The following is a 12886-nucleotide window of genomic DNA, read 5'->3' as shown; positions in this document are numbered from 1 at the left end:
TCTATCCCACAATCCTCCCGCCAAAACTGGCCAACAATCTTGGCACGAATTCTTAGGGTTGCTGTTGCTGTGACAGGCACCATGACCAGAAGCAACTTGAGAAGTGTTTCTTTGGCTTACATTTCCACATCAGTCAATCACATAAGGAAGTCAGAACAGGAACTGGCCTCAGGCACATGCCACCAAGATCGACCCTTAATGGCTTGCTCAGTGTTTTCTTTTACAAGCCTCGACCACCTGCCCAGGGTTGCCACTAATCAACAGATCACTAATCAAGAAAATGTCTAACAGACTTGTCTATAGAGGCACTTCTTTCAATTCAGAGTCCCTCTTCCCAAATGACTCAAGCTTGTGCTATAAAGTATCCATCAGATAGGACATCCTAACCCTCTAGTAAAAATTCAACTCATAAGCTAGCAAGATGGCTCAGTAGGTAAAGGCACTTGCCACCAAGCCTGACAACCTGAGTTCAATCCCCAGAGCCTGCGTGGACAGGGTGAAACCTAGTCCTGACATGCACACTCATGTCATGGTTTGTACCTGCACAGGAACACAAAAATGAGCCGTCCACCCAAATTCCCGCCCATCATGTCTCCTCTCGGGTGCAAGCTCCCGACCCTGAACACTTGGGTGTTTAAAGTTCCTGCACTGTTCACTTCCCTGTACCAAGGGGCTCCACGGCAGGGATCCCATCTGTCCCCCCAAAAACCGAGGCTCACACACAGCCTATTAGCCAAAGGACAGACTTTATTAGTTCCTGAGCTCTAGTTCTCCTTCTCCTGTACAGTTTTGGTTCCGCGTAGTCGCCCAGTCCGGCGGGCAGCAATGAGACCCACTTTGCGCCCAGCAGGGGCATCTCTTCGGATAGTGGAGGGTTTGCCAATGTGCTGGTGGTTACCACCTCCAAAGGGATGCTCCACAGGCTGTAGAGAGAGCATGAGGTTAGAGTGGGGAAAATCTCACCTATCCAGGGAAGACAGTGGCAGAATCCAGTGCCTAGGACCCCCCACCAAAACACCACAGATCCTAGCCAGGAAATACTATCCCACTCAGTTCTTGGTTACTTACATTCATGGCCACACCCCGGACACGTGGCCAGCAGTTCCTCTTTGCCTTGTACTTGTGGTAGGCACGGCCAGCCTTTAAGATGGGTTTGTCAATTCTGCCTCCACCGGCCACAACACCTGCAAAAATAAAGGACACCTCTGAGATGTGCATCACAAAGCCCTCCAGTCACACAGACTGCCCCCCACTAGTGCTATGCCAGGAATCTACAACCCCAGGAATACCCTTTTCAGCCTCAATGAAATGGACCATCCAAGAGCCTGTCCCGAGTTTTGCCTAGGAAACCCCTTAAACTCTGCAATCCGTCGTTTCCATTGACAGGCAATCCAAGGCCCATGCATGCATTAAGCAAAACGTGGGCTTTGCCCCAGTTTCCAGGGGTGCACCTCAACATTCAGTGTCTGAGATCAGGACAGGTCCTCCAACCTCTAAAGACACCTCCCATACAAAAGGCAAAATCCACTGAGCAAAGGCATCCTCTGTGAACATCTATCCTCAGAATCTACCCTGTGCAGCACAGTGTTTAGCAGATTGTGAGATACTGCCAGGTAACAAGAGAATCTGACTCAAGCCCCATTTCACGGACTTGGATGTCTTTTAAAAAGTCACTAAGCTGGCCCTGTCTTTTCTGAAATTACACACAAGGTCAGCATTCAAGTCCTAGGTTAATTCAGTGTACAGAAATGGACGTATTACCTCTACGTATGTCTGCACACATTTGTGCAGTACCAGGAGAGATCATCAGATCCCCCGGGACTGGAGATACAGATGTGAGCTGGAAGAGCAACCAGCACATTTAACCACGGAGCTATCACTACAGCCCAAACTGTAACAAACCCACAAAGTAGACATTGTACTCCTCTACAATTCAACTGAAGGTTGTATCCCGTGTTCAAAGACGGTGTCCCCGACAACCGGAAATACGGGCCCAGGCCCAGCAGCTGGCAGTTCACATGCTGACCACCCAGTCTTCAGGGTTCCACTACTCTCCGGCACTCACCAACAACAGCTCTGTTGGCGGAGGAAATGACCTTCTTGGACCCTGAAGGCAGCTTCACTCGTGTCTTCTTGGTCTCTGGGTTGTGGGAGATGACTGTGGCATAGTTCCCAGAAGCTCGTGCCAGCTTGCCCCTGTCCCCCGGCTTCTCCTCCAGGCAGCACACGATAGTACCCTCAGGCATGGTGCCCACGGGCAAAACATTGCCGATGTTCAGCTGGGCTGTCGAGACAAGTGGCAAAGCGACCGATAAAGCCAAAAGCGATGCGAGCCCAGACCGCTCCCACACTGTCAAGCACGGGCTTTTAGAGTGCCCGGGGTCTAGCCCTTCCTCCTTCCTTCCCCGCCTTGGAGCTCACCCTTCTTGCCGCAGTACACAAACTGCCCGGTGTGGATGCCCTCCGCGGCGATGAACAGCTCCGTCCGCTTCTTAAACCGGTAGGGATCACGAAAGACCACCTTCGCGAGGGGAGCGCCGCGACCAGGGTCATGGATGATGTCCTATGGGGGGTCAGGGTGGCAGGATTAAAAGGTCTCCTCGGGGCGCCCTGTTCCCCGCCTGCTTGCCCCCCGCCGGTGCCCGCTTTACCTTCACGATGCCCTTAATGTAGCCGTGGCGCTCGGCGAAGTCCACAGCACGCAGGCGCGCGGCGCCCTTACGGTGTTTCACGTGCGCGCGGAACACGGACCCCGCACCTTTCCGCTGCCCTCGGATCACACGGCCCATGGCGGCGAGTCTGCAAAGGGACTCGCGTTCAGCGTCCGGATAAACAGATCCCCGCCGGCCCCCAAGGCCGAAGACGCCGCCATCCCTCCCTCCCTGTCCTGGACGGGCGGACCGGGCCGCACGACAGACCACCGAGGAGCGGACGGCGGCGGATGGCGGTGGATGATTTCAAGCCCGCAGCGCCCCAAACACAACCTACCTGCCGGCAAGCACGGCCGAAAGAGGAAATACGGGGCTGCAAGCAGCCTTATCTTCCGGGGCGGGGCTCCGGAAGGGGAGCCCCGCCCCTTCCCCGGCGCGATGTCTGCCGGGGCTTGTAGTCACGCGCGGGTGTCCCCTGTCTCTACCTAGTAGCAGCAGTGAGGTTAGGCACTGAGGTTTACACCTACCTAGGAGCCCTGGGGAGAGGCGGACTCTGTGGAAACTGACTCAGGAGTCTTATGGCGGGCAAGTGGGCCGCGGCGGAGGCTTCCAGAGGTGGAAGGATTTGCCCAGGGCTAGCCTCGCTATTGGTCTACAGAGTAGCCATCACTACAGAGACGAACATGCTGTGGTCATTTGGGGCATACCATGCTGGTGTCCCAGTTTTCAACCTGTCTGTCCTTGTGACACTTTACTGTCCACCTTATCTGTATGCTCACTCAGGACACATAGGCCCTGTCCGAGATCTGGAGAACCTGAGAGTCTCATGTTGAGATTTCACCTGTCCATTTTAAAAACACAAACAAACAAACAAACAAACAAACAACCTCTTTTGTAATGGTCTCTTCATGCTGTGCTGTCCATGCTGGCTCTGCTGTGCTGGTTAAATGCATGACAGATACCCTCAGAGCCTGGCAGCAGTGGTGCACGCCTTTAATCCCAGCACTTGGGAGGCAGAGGCAGGCAGATCTCTGTGAGTTCAAGGCCAGCCTGGTCTACAGAGTGAGTTCCAGGAAAGGCACCAAAACTACACAGAGAGACCCTGTCTCGAGGCGGGAGAGGGGAAGCAGGTTAGACAGGCTGAGTACACAGCAGGCCATCAGGCTGTTCTAAGTGGCCTCAGGGTTTATTCTAACAACGACTGTGAGGTCAGCTAAAGTGCCAGCTCTTTTAAATGTAAAAGATATTTTCATAAAATGGTCTTACTACAGGTCCAAGCGATTGAATTTCTGAGCAGTTCAGATCCTAGGTTTGCACTCCTGTGCCCAGCGATGTTTGCTCTCTGTCCTCCATGTCAGAGACGACGTCCATGCTCTGCTTCCACCGGTGCCAACAGCTGGCTCTGTAGTGAAAGCTGTGGAGCCAGATGCAGAGCAGAGACCCGAGACGATTCTAGGAGGAGCGTTAACTGAACACAAGGCTCGGGCGTCAGGGACCCCAACAGAGCTAGACCCCACACTTGATGTAGCCTAAAGTATGCAACTAGCCAGAAAAATCAGATTTCTCCCCCACCCCATGATTGAGCCTTCTTGCCTCAGCACACACTGATTTCCATAATTTGGCCATAGAGAGCTATAGACTGCCCCTGTAGGAGGATCTGTTGGTTTTATGACAGTATAATGACTCTCTGAGATATTTTTAAATTTTTAAAATGACATATATTTAATGTGTTGGGGAAGGAGCATGCCACAGTGCACCTAGGGGACCAGAGGACAATTGGTGTGAGATGGCACTTTCCTTCTGTCATGTGGGTTGTTAGGATCTAACTCAGATCCTCAGGCTTGGCAGCAAGGGCCTTATCTCACTGAGCCACATGCTGACTCCCCACTTTTTTTTTTTTTCATCTGAGGTAGGTTTATAAAGTGAAAGGTTTACATTGGCTCACAATTCCCAGTTCACAATCAACTGGCCCCATTTCTTTGAACCTTCGCAGCAGCACATCATGGTGTAAGGGTGTGGCAGAGCAACACTACTCATCTCAGCAAAGGAACCCCCAGTGACTAAAGGACCTTTCGCTAGGCTTCACCTCCTAAAAGTCCTACGGCTTCCCAGTGACACTTCTAACGTCTGCAGGTACCAGCACTCATATGCATATTTACTCAGAGTTTGCTTAGCATGTGAAAAATCCTGGATTAGTTACCAGTAGAAGGAAAATGTGACCTGGGGCGGATAAGTAGCTCTCCTACTTGACATTATGGGACCTTGGGAAAGACGAAACATCTGTTGCTTTCTTTTGATGTAGGGACAAAAGTATTTTTTTTCACTGGCTTACTGGAGAGGTCAAATGAGTACACAGGAATGGCACAGAAATGTGCCAAAATAAAACACCTGGGCTGCCCAGGCGGTGGTGGTGGTGGTGGTGTGGTGGTGGTGGTGGTGGTGGTGGTGGTGGTGGTGCACACCTTTAGTCCCAGCACTCGGGAGGCAGAGGCAGGCGGATCTCTGTGAGTTCAAGGCCAGCCTGGTCTACAGAGCGAGATCCAGGATAGGCACCAAAACTACACAGAGAAACGGTGTCTCAGGAAAAACAAAACAAAACACCAGGACTGTTAGAAGTTACAGTGACCATTCTCCAGAGGTGATCTGAAAGAAGTAGCAGGACACTGAGTTCCCAAGAATCCTGTTTGTTGACCACACGGTATGACAGTTCATCTTGCTATGCTCTATGTAAAGCTACTTGCAATTCTGTTCTTTTTGTTTTTTGTCTCTTGAGACAGGGTTTAATCTGTGTAGCCTGGCTGTACTGCAACTTTCTCCGTAGACCAGGCTGGCCTTGAACTCAGAGATTTCCTGTTGCTGGAGGGCTGGGATTACAGGAGTCTGCCACCATGCCTGGCTGCAATTTTGTTCTTTACGTGATACTCCTACAAAAGGGATTTTCAAAATGTGTCCTGATAAAGATTCCTGGTAGATCTTCAAAACCTTTGGATTCTGAGTATTATGGTACATGCCAATTAGTTGAGTCAGGATTGAGTTCCTCAGGGCCATGCTGACCCACACAGTGAAACACTGTCTCCAAAACAAAACCTTTCAATGACATGGAGTGCACAGAAGGGCCAACTTAACTCACTGACTTCTAAGTCTGCAATTGTGCCAGAGGTTCTTCTTTTTTTTTTTTTAATATTTATTTATTTATTATGTATACAGCATGTATAACTGCAGGCCAGAAGGGGGCACCAGATCTCCTTACAGATGGTTGTGAGCCACCATGTAGTTGCTGGGAATTGAACTCAGGACCTCTGGAAAAGCAGTCAGTGCCCTTAACCTCTGAGCCATCTCTCCAGCCCCCAGAAGGTTCTTTTGGAGAAAATCAGTGTCATCCTAAAATCTCCCTGCTCCACAGTAATACACCAAGTTTTTCTTTTATTCTTTTCTTTTTTTTTTTCCCCCTGAGACAGGGTTTCTCTGTGTAGCTGTGGCTGCCTGGAACTCACTCTGTAGACCAGGCTGGCCTCAAACTCAGAGATCCGCCTGCCTCTGACTCCCGAATGCTGGGATTAAAGGCGTGTGCACCACCCAGCCCAAAGACAGTCTTTATAAGCGCAGTGCTTCCAAACTATCCATGGAGAGACAAGGGTAAAAGTACTAGGCTAGTCCAGTGGACACATTCAAAAGTTGAAATACACTCAATGAATGAACCACTAGCACTGAGTAGCTTTTTTTGTTTGTTTGGTTTTGGTTTTTGCAGACAGGGTTTCTCTGTGTAGTTTTGGTGCCTGTTCTGGATCTCGCTCTGTAGACCAGGCTGGCCTCGAACTCACAGAGATCTGCCTGGCTCTACCTCCCAAGTGCTGAGATTAAAGGCATGTGCCCCACCGCCCGGCTGCACTGAGTAGCTTTACTTCACTGACAGCCATGGCACCGGTTGATGCCTCTACAGAGTACACATCAGTCGCTTACCTCCCATGTTTGCATAGACACCTACATGTTCACAGGCCACGCTGTGACCAACCTTGTCATGAGAGCCCACCTTCCAAACACACCTGTCCTCACCTGACTGGGCTGTAGTCACTGGCACAAGCTGTATTCGTGGGTTTTTTTGTTTGTTTTAGATTTGTTATTTTATGAGTATGAACATTTTGCCTGTGTGTGTGTGTGTATATGTGTGTGTGTATGTGTGTGTATATGTGTGTATGTATGTATGTGTGTGTGTGTATGTGTGTGTGTATGTGTGTATGTATGTATGTATGTATGTATGTGTGTGTGTGTGTGTGTATGTATGTATGTGTGTGTGTATGTGTACCACATATTCGCCTGATGTCCCAGTGCTGGATCCCCTACAACTGGATTTACAGAAAGTTGTGAGCCACCATGTGGGTGCTGGGAATTGAACCCGGGTCCTCTGCAAGAACAGTAAGTACTCTTAACTGCTGAGCCTTATCCTCTATCCCTGTACTCATGTTTTAAATATTTTTTTTTCACTTTTTTAAATTTTTATTTATTTATTTTTCTATTATCAGCTTGATACAGTACGGATTCTTATCCTAAGAATGATAATGTTTCATTGAGGCTTGCCCAGTGATTGAGTAAAACCAAAACTTATTCTAAGCCACAGTCACCCCTGCTATGTAGACTCCCTGGTTCTGTGGGTTGCAGTGTTTTAATATTAAAAATATGTATTTAATGTTATATATACTAGACACCAGGTAACACACATTTAATATTTATAATGTCTCCCCCTCTTACCTCCCCACTAGGATGTTGCTTCAGCAAGGCAGGAACTTAACACAAAAAAATAAATAAATAAACCTGTGCAACCAAAGCATAGGACTTTTGAAATCGAAAAAGCAGAGAGCTCAGGTCAGGCTGAGCAACCTTGCTGTATATTATAACAGGTCCTTATCTGGACCCTAGATCTCCACACGGCCTCATCGTGCAGCACATACCAACATCTGGGGAGGGGACAAGTACAAGGTTTAACACCCAAGTAGAAGAACATGTTTTTAATAGTTCTTTACTTCTTTAGTTTAAAACTGAGTCTCGCTATGTAACCGAGGCTGACCTTAAAATTACCATTCTCCAGCCTCAGCCTTCCAAGTGCTGAGATTATATAAATTGTGCCACGATGTCCATAGTTATAAAAACAAAACCAACCCCGAAGTCACAGTTGTCTTTCCCCTTAAACAAAATACATCCTTACATGCAGGCCCTCAACTGAGTTGGCCTCATGACCAGTGGGGCTGTGAGCTCTGGTACCAGTTTCAGCATCCACAATAGCAGGATTCAGTCCTGCAGTTTGCGCTCACACTTTTTCTCCAGTTCGGCCATCTCCTTAAGGACCAAGGCTACACTGTACCGCAGCTCCTGGAATTTGGCTATGGGTACCTCGAAGCGGTGTGCAGATCCATCTGTGAGCTTTAGCTGCATGAGAACACTCGGTTGCAGGGAGCGGGTCTGAGCACTGGTGGAGATGGCCACATCCACCCGCCACCGGAAGTAAGACATGTGGGGCAGCCAGGACCCCTGTTGTTGGGCGGCAGAGTCGAGAAGAGGGCGCTGACTCCCAAATACCAAACTGGCCAAATCTCCAATCATATCTTGAGGAATGCCAAGCTCCTGGAGCTCGTCCTGGAACGCATCTGGCTTCAGACTGGCAGGGGGTCGCCGGAGAGCCTGCTGGAGCAGTGTGTGTGTGCCCGCCAACAGGACGGCCAGACGCTCCTCGGACAGGCTGGCACTGGCACCAAGGTGCTGCACAGCTTCTCTGCAGTCTTTCCCGTGCAGGGCCCCGACTACAAGCTTCAGCAACTTCCTGAAGGTGCTCCTGTCCAAGTCCTTCATGAGCTGAGCCAGTGCCGCCACTTCTGGAGATGGCTGGGCTCCCAGGAAACTGACCCGGCCACTGTGACTGTCAGCTGGATGGTGCAAGTATGGAGCTGCAGCCCCCAAAGCAGACATCCTTGCTTCCCCTTTCCTGATCAGTCCGAAGAGAAGGTCCTAACCACAGCTGCCTGGAGAGGTGAAGGAGAGACAAGTGACTTCCCGGTCAGGAGCCTTATGTACCAAAAGACGAGGATCGATGTGGGGCCCCGTCTGCCTGTCACGGTCCACGTGAACTACCAACGATCGATAGCAATGGGACGTGTGTTTGGGAGGCGGCGCTGAGACCGAATGGCAAAGGAGCCCACCTGAGTCTAGGAGAAGGGAAGCCTCCCAGAGATGAGCAGTTGGCAGGAAAAAGAATCAAGAAAACAGAAGCGCACGCCTAAGTCCTATGTAAGCGATATTAGTGTATTTAGATAACGCAGCTGAGATCCATCCCCGACTCAACCCCGAATCCTAATCATAGCTCTGGAAGACCTAATGACCTCACATTACAAATATAAACCAAGCCTTTAAAGCCCTCGGCACCTGGAGGAAGCTGACCACAGGTAGCTGGCGGCGGCAGGCAGCAGCAGGAAGTCAGCCGGGCCTCAGGAAGGGCCCAGAGACACTTCCGGGCCGCTCTAGGATAGCGCGATAGAGACCCTCTATGGTTCCCGGAGTCGCGCGCACGCGCCGGAGGGCATCCCGACTCTGACGCTTGGGTTTTAGGGAAGAGGAAGCAGAAGTCACATTATCTTCCGGGGTTAGACTCCCGGAGCTGCAGCTGTTCGCGCCTAGGCAGTCCAGTGTGAGGGGCACACGCTAGAATTGTTGGAGTTGGTGCTACCGAATTGCATATTTTAAAATAGATGGGCCAGGCGGTGACGCCCATCTTTAAAACCAGCGCTCGGGCCGGGCGTGGATCTCTGTGAGTTGGAGGCCAGCCTAGTCTACAGAGCGAATGCCAGGACAGCCAGGACTGTTGCACACAGGAACTCTGTCTTGAAAAACCAAAACAAACAAACAACAAAAAAAAACAGCACTCGGGAGATCTGTTTGAATTTGTTTGAATTCTAGGCCAGCCTGGTAGAGATCTAGATACCGAGTTCCTGGCCTGCCGAGGCCACAAAGTGAGACCCTGTCTTAAAAACAAAAACAAGGGCTGGAGAGGTGGCTCAGAGAATAAGAGCATTGGTTGCTCTTCCAGAGGTCCTGAGTTCCAGAGGTCCCAGCAACTATATGGTGGCTCACAGCCATCTATAATGAGAACTGGTGCCCTCTTCTGGTGTGCAGGCATACATGCAGACAGAACACTGTATAGAGTTCCCCACAGGGTTTGGGAGGGGTGGGGGTGGTAAACGTGTGTATGGTCTATGCAGTATAGCTCCATAAAGCTTTAATTGAGGGTGAGGGCTAATTAAGCGGGCAAAAGTAGATAGACATCTCATCAGGATGATATGAATGGCTAATGGCACAGACCTGGTGATAGAAGGCAGCTATCCCAAGAGGCTGGGGCAGGATGATCACAAATCCAAGGCAGGCCTGTCTGGGCGCCAATGAGGGTTCAAGACCAACCTAAATAACTAGTGAATTGCTTTATCAAAAAAGATTGGAGGAAATTGTGCATTGTGACACACGCCTTTAATCCCAGCACCTGGGAGGCAGAGGCAGGCAGATCTCTCTCTCTCTTTTTTTTCCTTTTATTTTATTTTACAATACCATTCAGTTCTACACATCAGCCACGGGTTCCCGTGTTCTCCCCCCTCCCACCCCCTCCTCTTACCCCTAGCACACACCCCATTCCCACCTCCTCCAGGGAAAAGCCTCCCCCGAGGACTGTGATCAACCTGGTAGACTCAGTCCAGGCAGGTCCAGTCCCCTCCTCCCAGACTGAGCCAAGCATCCCTGCATAAGCTCTAGGTTTCAAACAGCCAACTCATGCAATGAGCACAGGACTCGGTCCCACTGCCTAGTTGCCTCCCAAACTGATCAAGCCAATCAATTGTCTCACCTATTCAGAGGGCCTGATCCAGCTGGGGGCCCCTCAGCCTTTGGTTCATAGTTCATGTGTTTCCATTTGTTTGGCTATTTTTTTTCAATAATTGATTAAAACCGAAATTTATTATAAACCACAATCGTCCTAGGGACCTCCATGCTATATATATAGCCTCCATGGTTCTATGGGTTGTGGTCTGATTGTTCTTTATTTTATATCTAGAATCCACTTATGAGTGAGTACATACCATGGCTGTCTTTCTGGGTTTGGGTTACCTCACTCAGGATGATTTTTTCTAGTGCCATCCATTTGCCTGCAAATTTCATGCTTTCATTGTTTTTCTCTGCTGAATAGTACTCCATTGTGTATATGTACCACATTTTTTTCATCCATTCTTCCGTTGATGGGCATCTAGGTTGTTTGCAGGTTCTGGCTATTACAAATAGTGCTGCTATGAACATAACTGAGCATGTATCTTTATGGTATGAATCAGCATTCCTTGGGTATATGCCCAAGAGTGGTATGGCTGGGTCTTGAGGTAGTTCGATTCCTAATTTTCTGAGAAACCGCCATACTGATTTCCATAGTGGTTGTACAAGTTTACATTCCCACCAACAGTGGAGGAGTGTTCCTTTGCTCCACATCCTCTCCAACATTGGTGTTTTTGATCATAGTCATTCTGACAGGTGTAAGGTGGTATCTCGAGTCGTTTTGATTTGCATTTTTCTGATGATTAAGGATGTTGAGCATTTCTTTAAATGTCTTTCAGCCATTTGTGATTCTTGTTTTGTGAATTCTCTGTTTAGCTCTTTAGCCCATTTTTTAATTGGACTGTTCAGTATTTTGATGTCTAGTTTCTTGAGTTCTTTATATACTGTGGAGATCAATCCTCTGTCAGATGTGGGGTTGGTGAAGATCTTTTCCCAATCTGTTGGCTGTCTTTTTGTTTTATTGACTGTGTCTTTTGCCCTGCAGAAGCTTCTCAATTTTGAGAGGTCCCATTTATTAATTGTTGTGCTCAGGGTCTGTGCTGTTGGTGTTTTATTTAGGAAATGGTCTCCGGTGCCAATGCATTCAAAAGTGCTTCCTACTTTCTTTTCTATTAAGTTTAGTGTAACTGGATTTATGTTCAGGTCTTTGATCCACTTGGACTTGAGTTTTGTGCATGGTGACAGATATTGACAGATATGGATCTATTTGTAATCTTTTACATATTGAGATCCAGTTATGCCAGCACCATTTGTTGAAGATACTTTCTTTTTTCCATTGTATAGTTTTGGCTCCTTTGTCAAAAACCAGGTGTTCATATGTGCATGGATTAATGTCAGGGTCTTCAATTCAATTCCATTGGTCTGTATGTTGGTTTTTATACCAGTACCAAGCTGTTTTTATTACTATAGCTCTATAGTAGAGTTTGAGGTCAGGGATGGTGATGCCTCCAAGGGTTGCTTTATCGTATAGGATTCTTTTAGTTATCCTGGGTCTTTTGTTTTTCCATATGATGTTGAGTATTTTTCTTTCCAAGTCTGTGAAGAATTGTGTTGGGATTTTGATGGGGAGTGCATTGAATCTGTAGATTGCTTTTGGTAGGATTGCCATTTTTACTATGTTAATCCTACCTATCCATGAGCATGGGAGATCCTTCCATTTTCTGATATCTTCTTCAATTTCTTTCTTTAGAGATTTAAAGTTCTTATCAAAAAGGTCCTTCACTTGTTTAGTTAGTGTTATCCCAAGGTATTTTATATTATTTGTGGCTATTGTAAAGGGTAATGTTTCTCTGACTTCTTTCTCAGCCCTTTTATCATTTGTGTATAGGAGGGCTACTGATTTTTTTTAGTTGATCTTGTATCCTGCCACTTTACTGAAGGAGTTTATCAGCTGTAGGAGTTCCCTGGTAGAGTTTTTGGGGTCACTTATGTATACTATCATATCATGGCAGATCTCTTAAGTCCAGGCCAGGCAGGGCTACACAGAGGCTCTGTCTTTAAATAAATTAATAAAGAGTGTGGTGTTTGTGTCTATACACATACATATGTACATAAAATATGTGTATATATGCATATACACATATATGTTCAATAAACACATAAAAGAATGTGCTCACCACTACTAAAAATTAGAATCACCATAAGGTACTATTTTCCACCCTTCCAAGAAACAGACTGATGACATCACATGCTGAGAGGTGTGTGCCATGCAGTAACTGCAACACCTGCCCTTGTCTGTGGAGTGGAAAGCGGAACTACTTGGGGGAGCTGTACAGAGGGTTCTTTTGAATTTAAATATGCAAGGGTGAAGGGAATAGTTCAGTGAGAGAGGTTTGCCTAAGAATCCCGAGGCCCCATATTCATCAGACCCACGGGGCGGGGGG

General features: G+C 48.2%; 2 protein-coding genes across 3 annotated transcripts; both read right to left on the bottom strand.

Annotated features, from left to right (window-relative positions):
• Positions 1–727: 727 nt before the first annotated feature.
• Rpl8 (ribosomal protein L8) lies at positions 728–3060 on the bottom strand. The gene is made up of 6 exons (XM_028871019.2): positions 2989–3060; positions 2652–2799; positions 2422–2563; positions 2066–2284; positions 1069–1184; positions 728–923 (listed from the first exon to the last, which is right to left on the bottom strand). The coding sequence occupies exons 2-6, from the start codon at positions 2787–2789 to the stop codon at positions 765–767; spliced, it is 774 nt and encodes a 257-aa protein (XP_028726852.1). The 5' UTR covers positions 2790–2799; positions 2989–3060; the 3' UTR covers positions 728–764.
• A 4579-nt stretch (positions 3061–7639) lies between these two features.
• Positions 7640–9169, bottom strand: Commd5 (COMM domain containing 5). Of its 2 annotated transcripts, none has more exons than XM_028871018.2 (2): positions 9063–9169; positions 7640–8662 (listed from the first exon to the last, which is right to left on the bottom strand). In XM_028871018.2, the coding sequence occupies exon 2, from the start codon at positions 8607–8609 to the stop codon at positions 7935–7937; it is 675 nt and encodes a 224-aa protein (XP_028726851.1). In that variant the 5' UTR covers positions 8610–8662; positions 9063–9169; the 3' UTR covers positions 7640–7934. The 2 variants fall into 2 exon arrangements, with proteins under 2 accessions (XP_028726851.1, XP_037053514.1); XM_037197619.1 differs by lacking the exon at positions 9063–9169 and adding an exon at positions 8840–9054.
• Positions 9170–12886: the final 3717 nt, after the last annotated feature.

The sequence above is a fragment of the Peromyscus leucopus genome, chromosome 20 (assembly GCF_004664715.2).
Source record: "Peromyscus leucopus breed LL Stock chromosome 20, UCI_PerLeu_2.1, whole genome shotgun sequence".
NCBI lineage: Eukaryota > Metazoa > Chordata > Mammalia > Rodentia > Cricetidae > Peromyscus > Peromyscus leucopus.
Note: the sequence above shows the minus strand (reverse complement) of the source record. Positions and strands in the feature narration are given on the sequence as shown.

Bases quoted from the DNA above. Each gene is read 5' to 3' on its own strand.
- Rpl8 (XM_028871019.2), bottom strand. From the start codon at position 2,789: ATGGGCCGTGTGATCCGAGGGCAGCGGAAAGGTGCGGGGTCCGTGTTC. The intron at 2,564-2,651 runs GTAAAGCGGGCA...GACCCCCCATAG, and splicing joins ACATTAAGGGCATCGTGAAG to GACATCATCCATGACCCTGG. The intron at 2,285-2,421 runs GTGAGCTCCAAG...TTGTCTCGACAG, and splicing joins TGTGTACTGCGGCAAGAAGG to CCCAGCTGAACATCGGCAAT.
- Commd5 (XM_028871018.2), bottom strand. From the start codon at position 8,609: ATGTCTGCTTTGGGGGCTGCAGCTCCATACTTGCACCATCCAGCTGAC.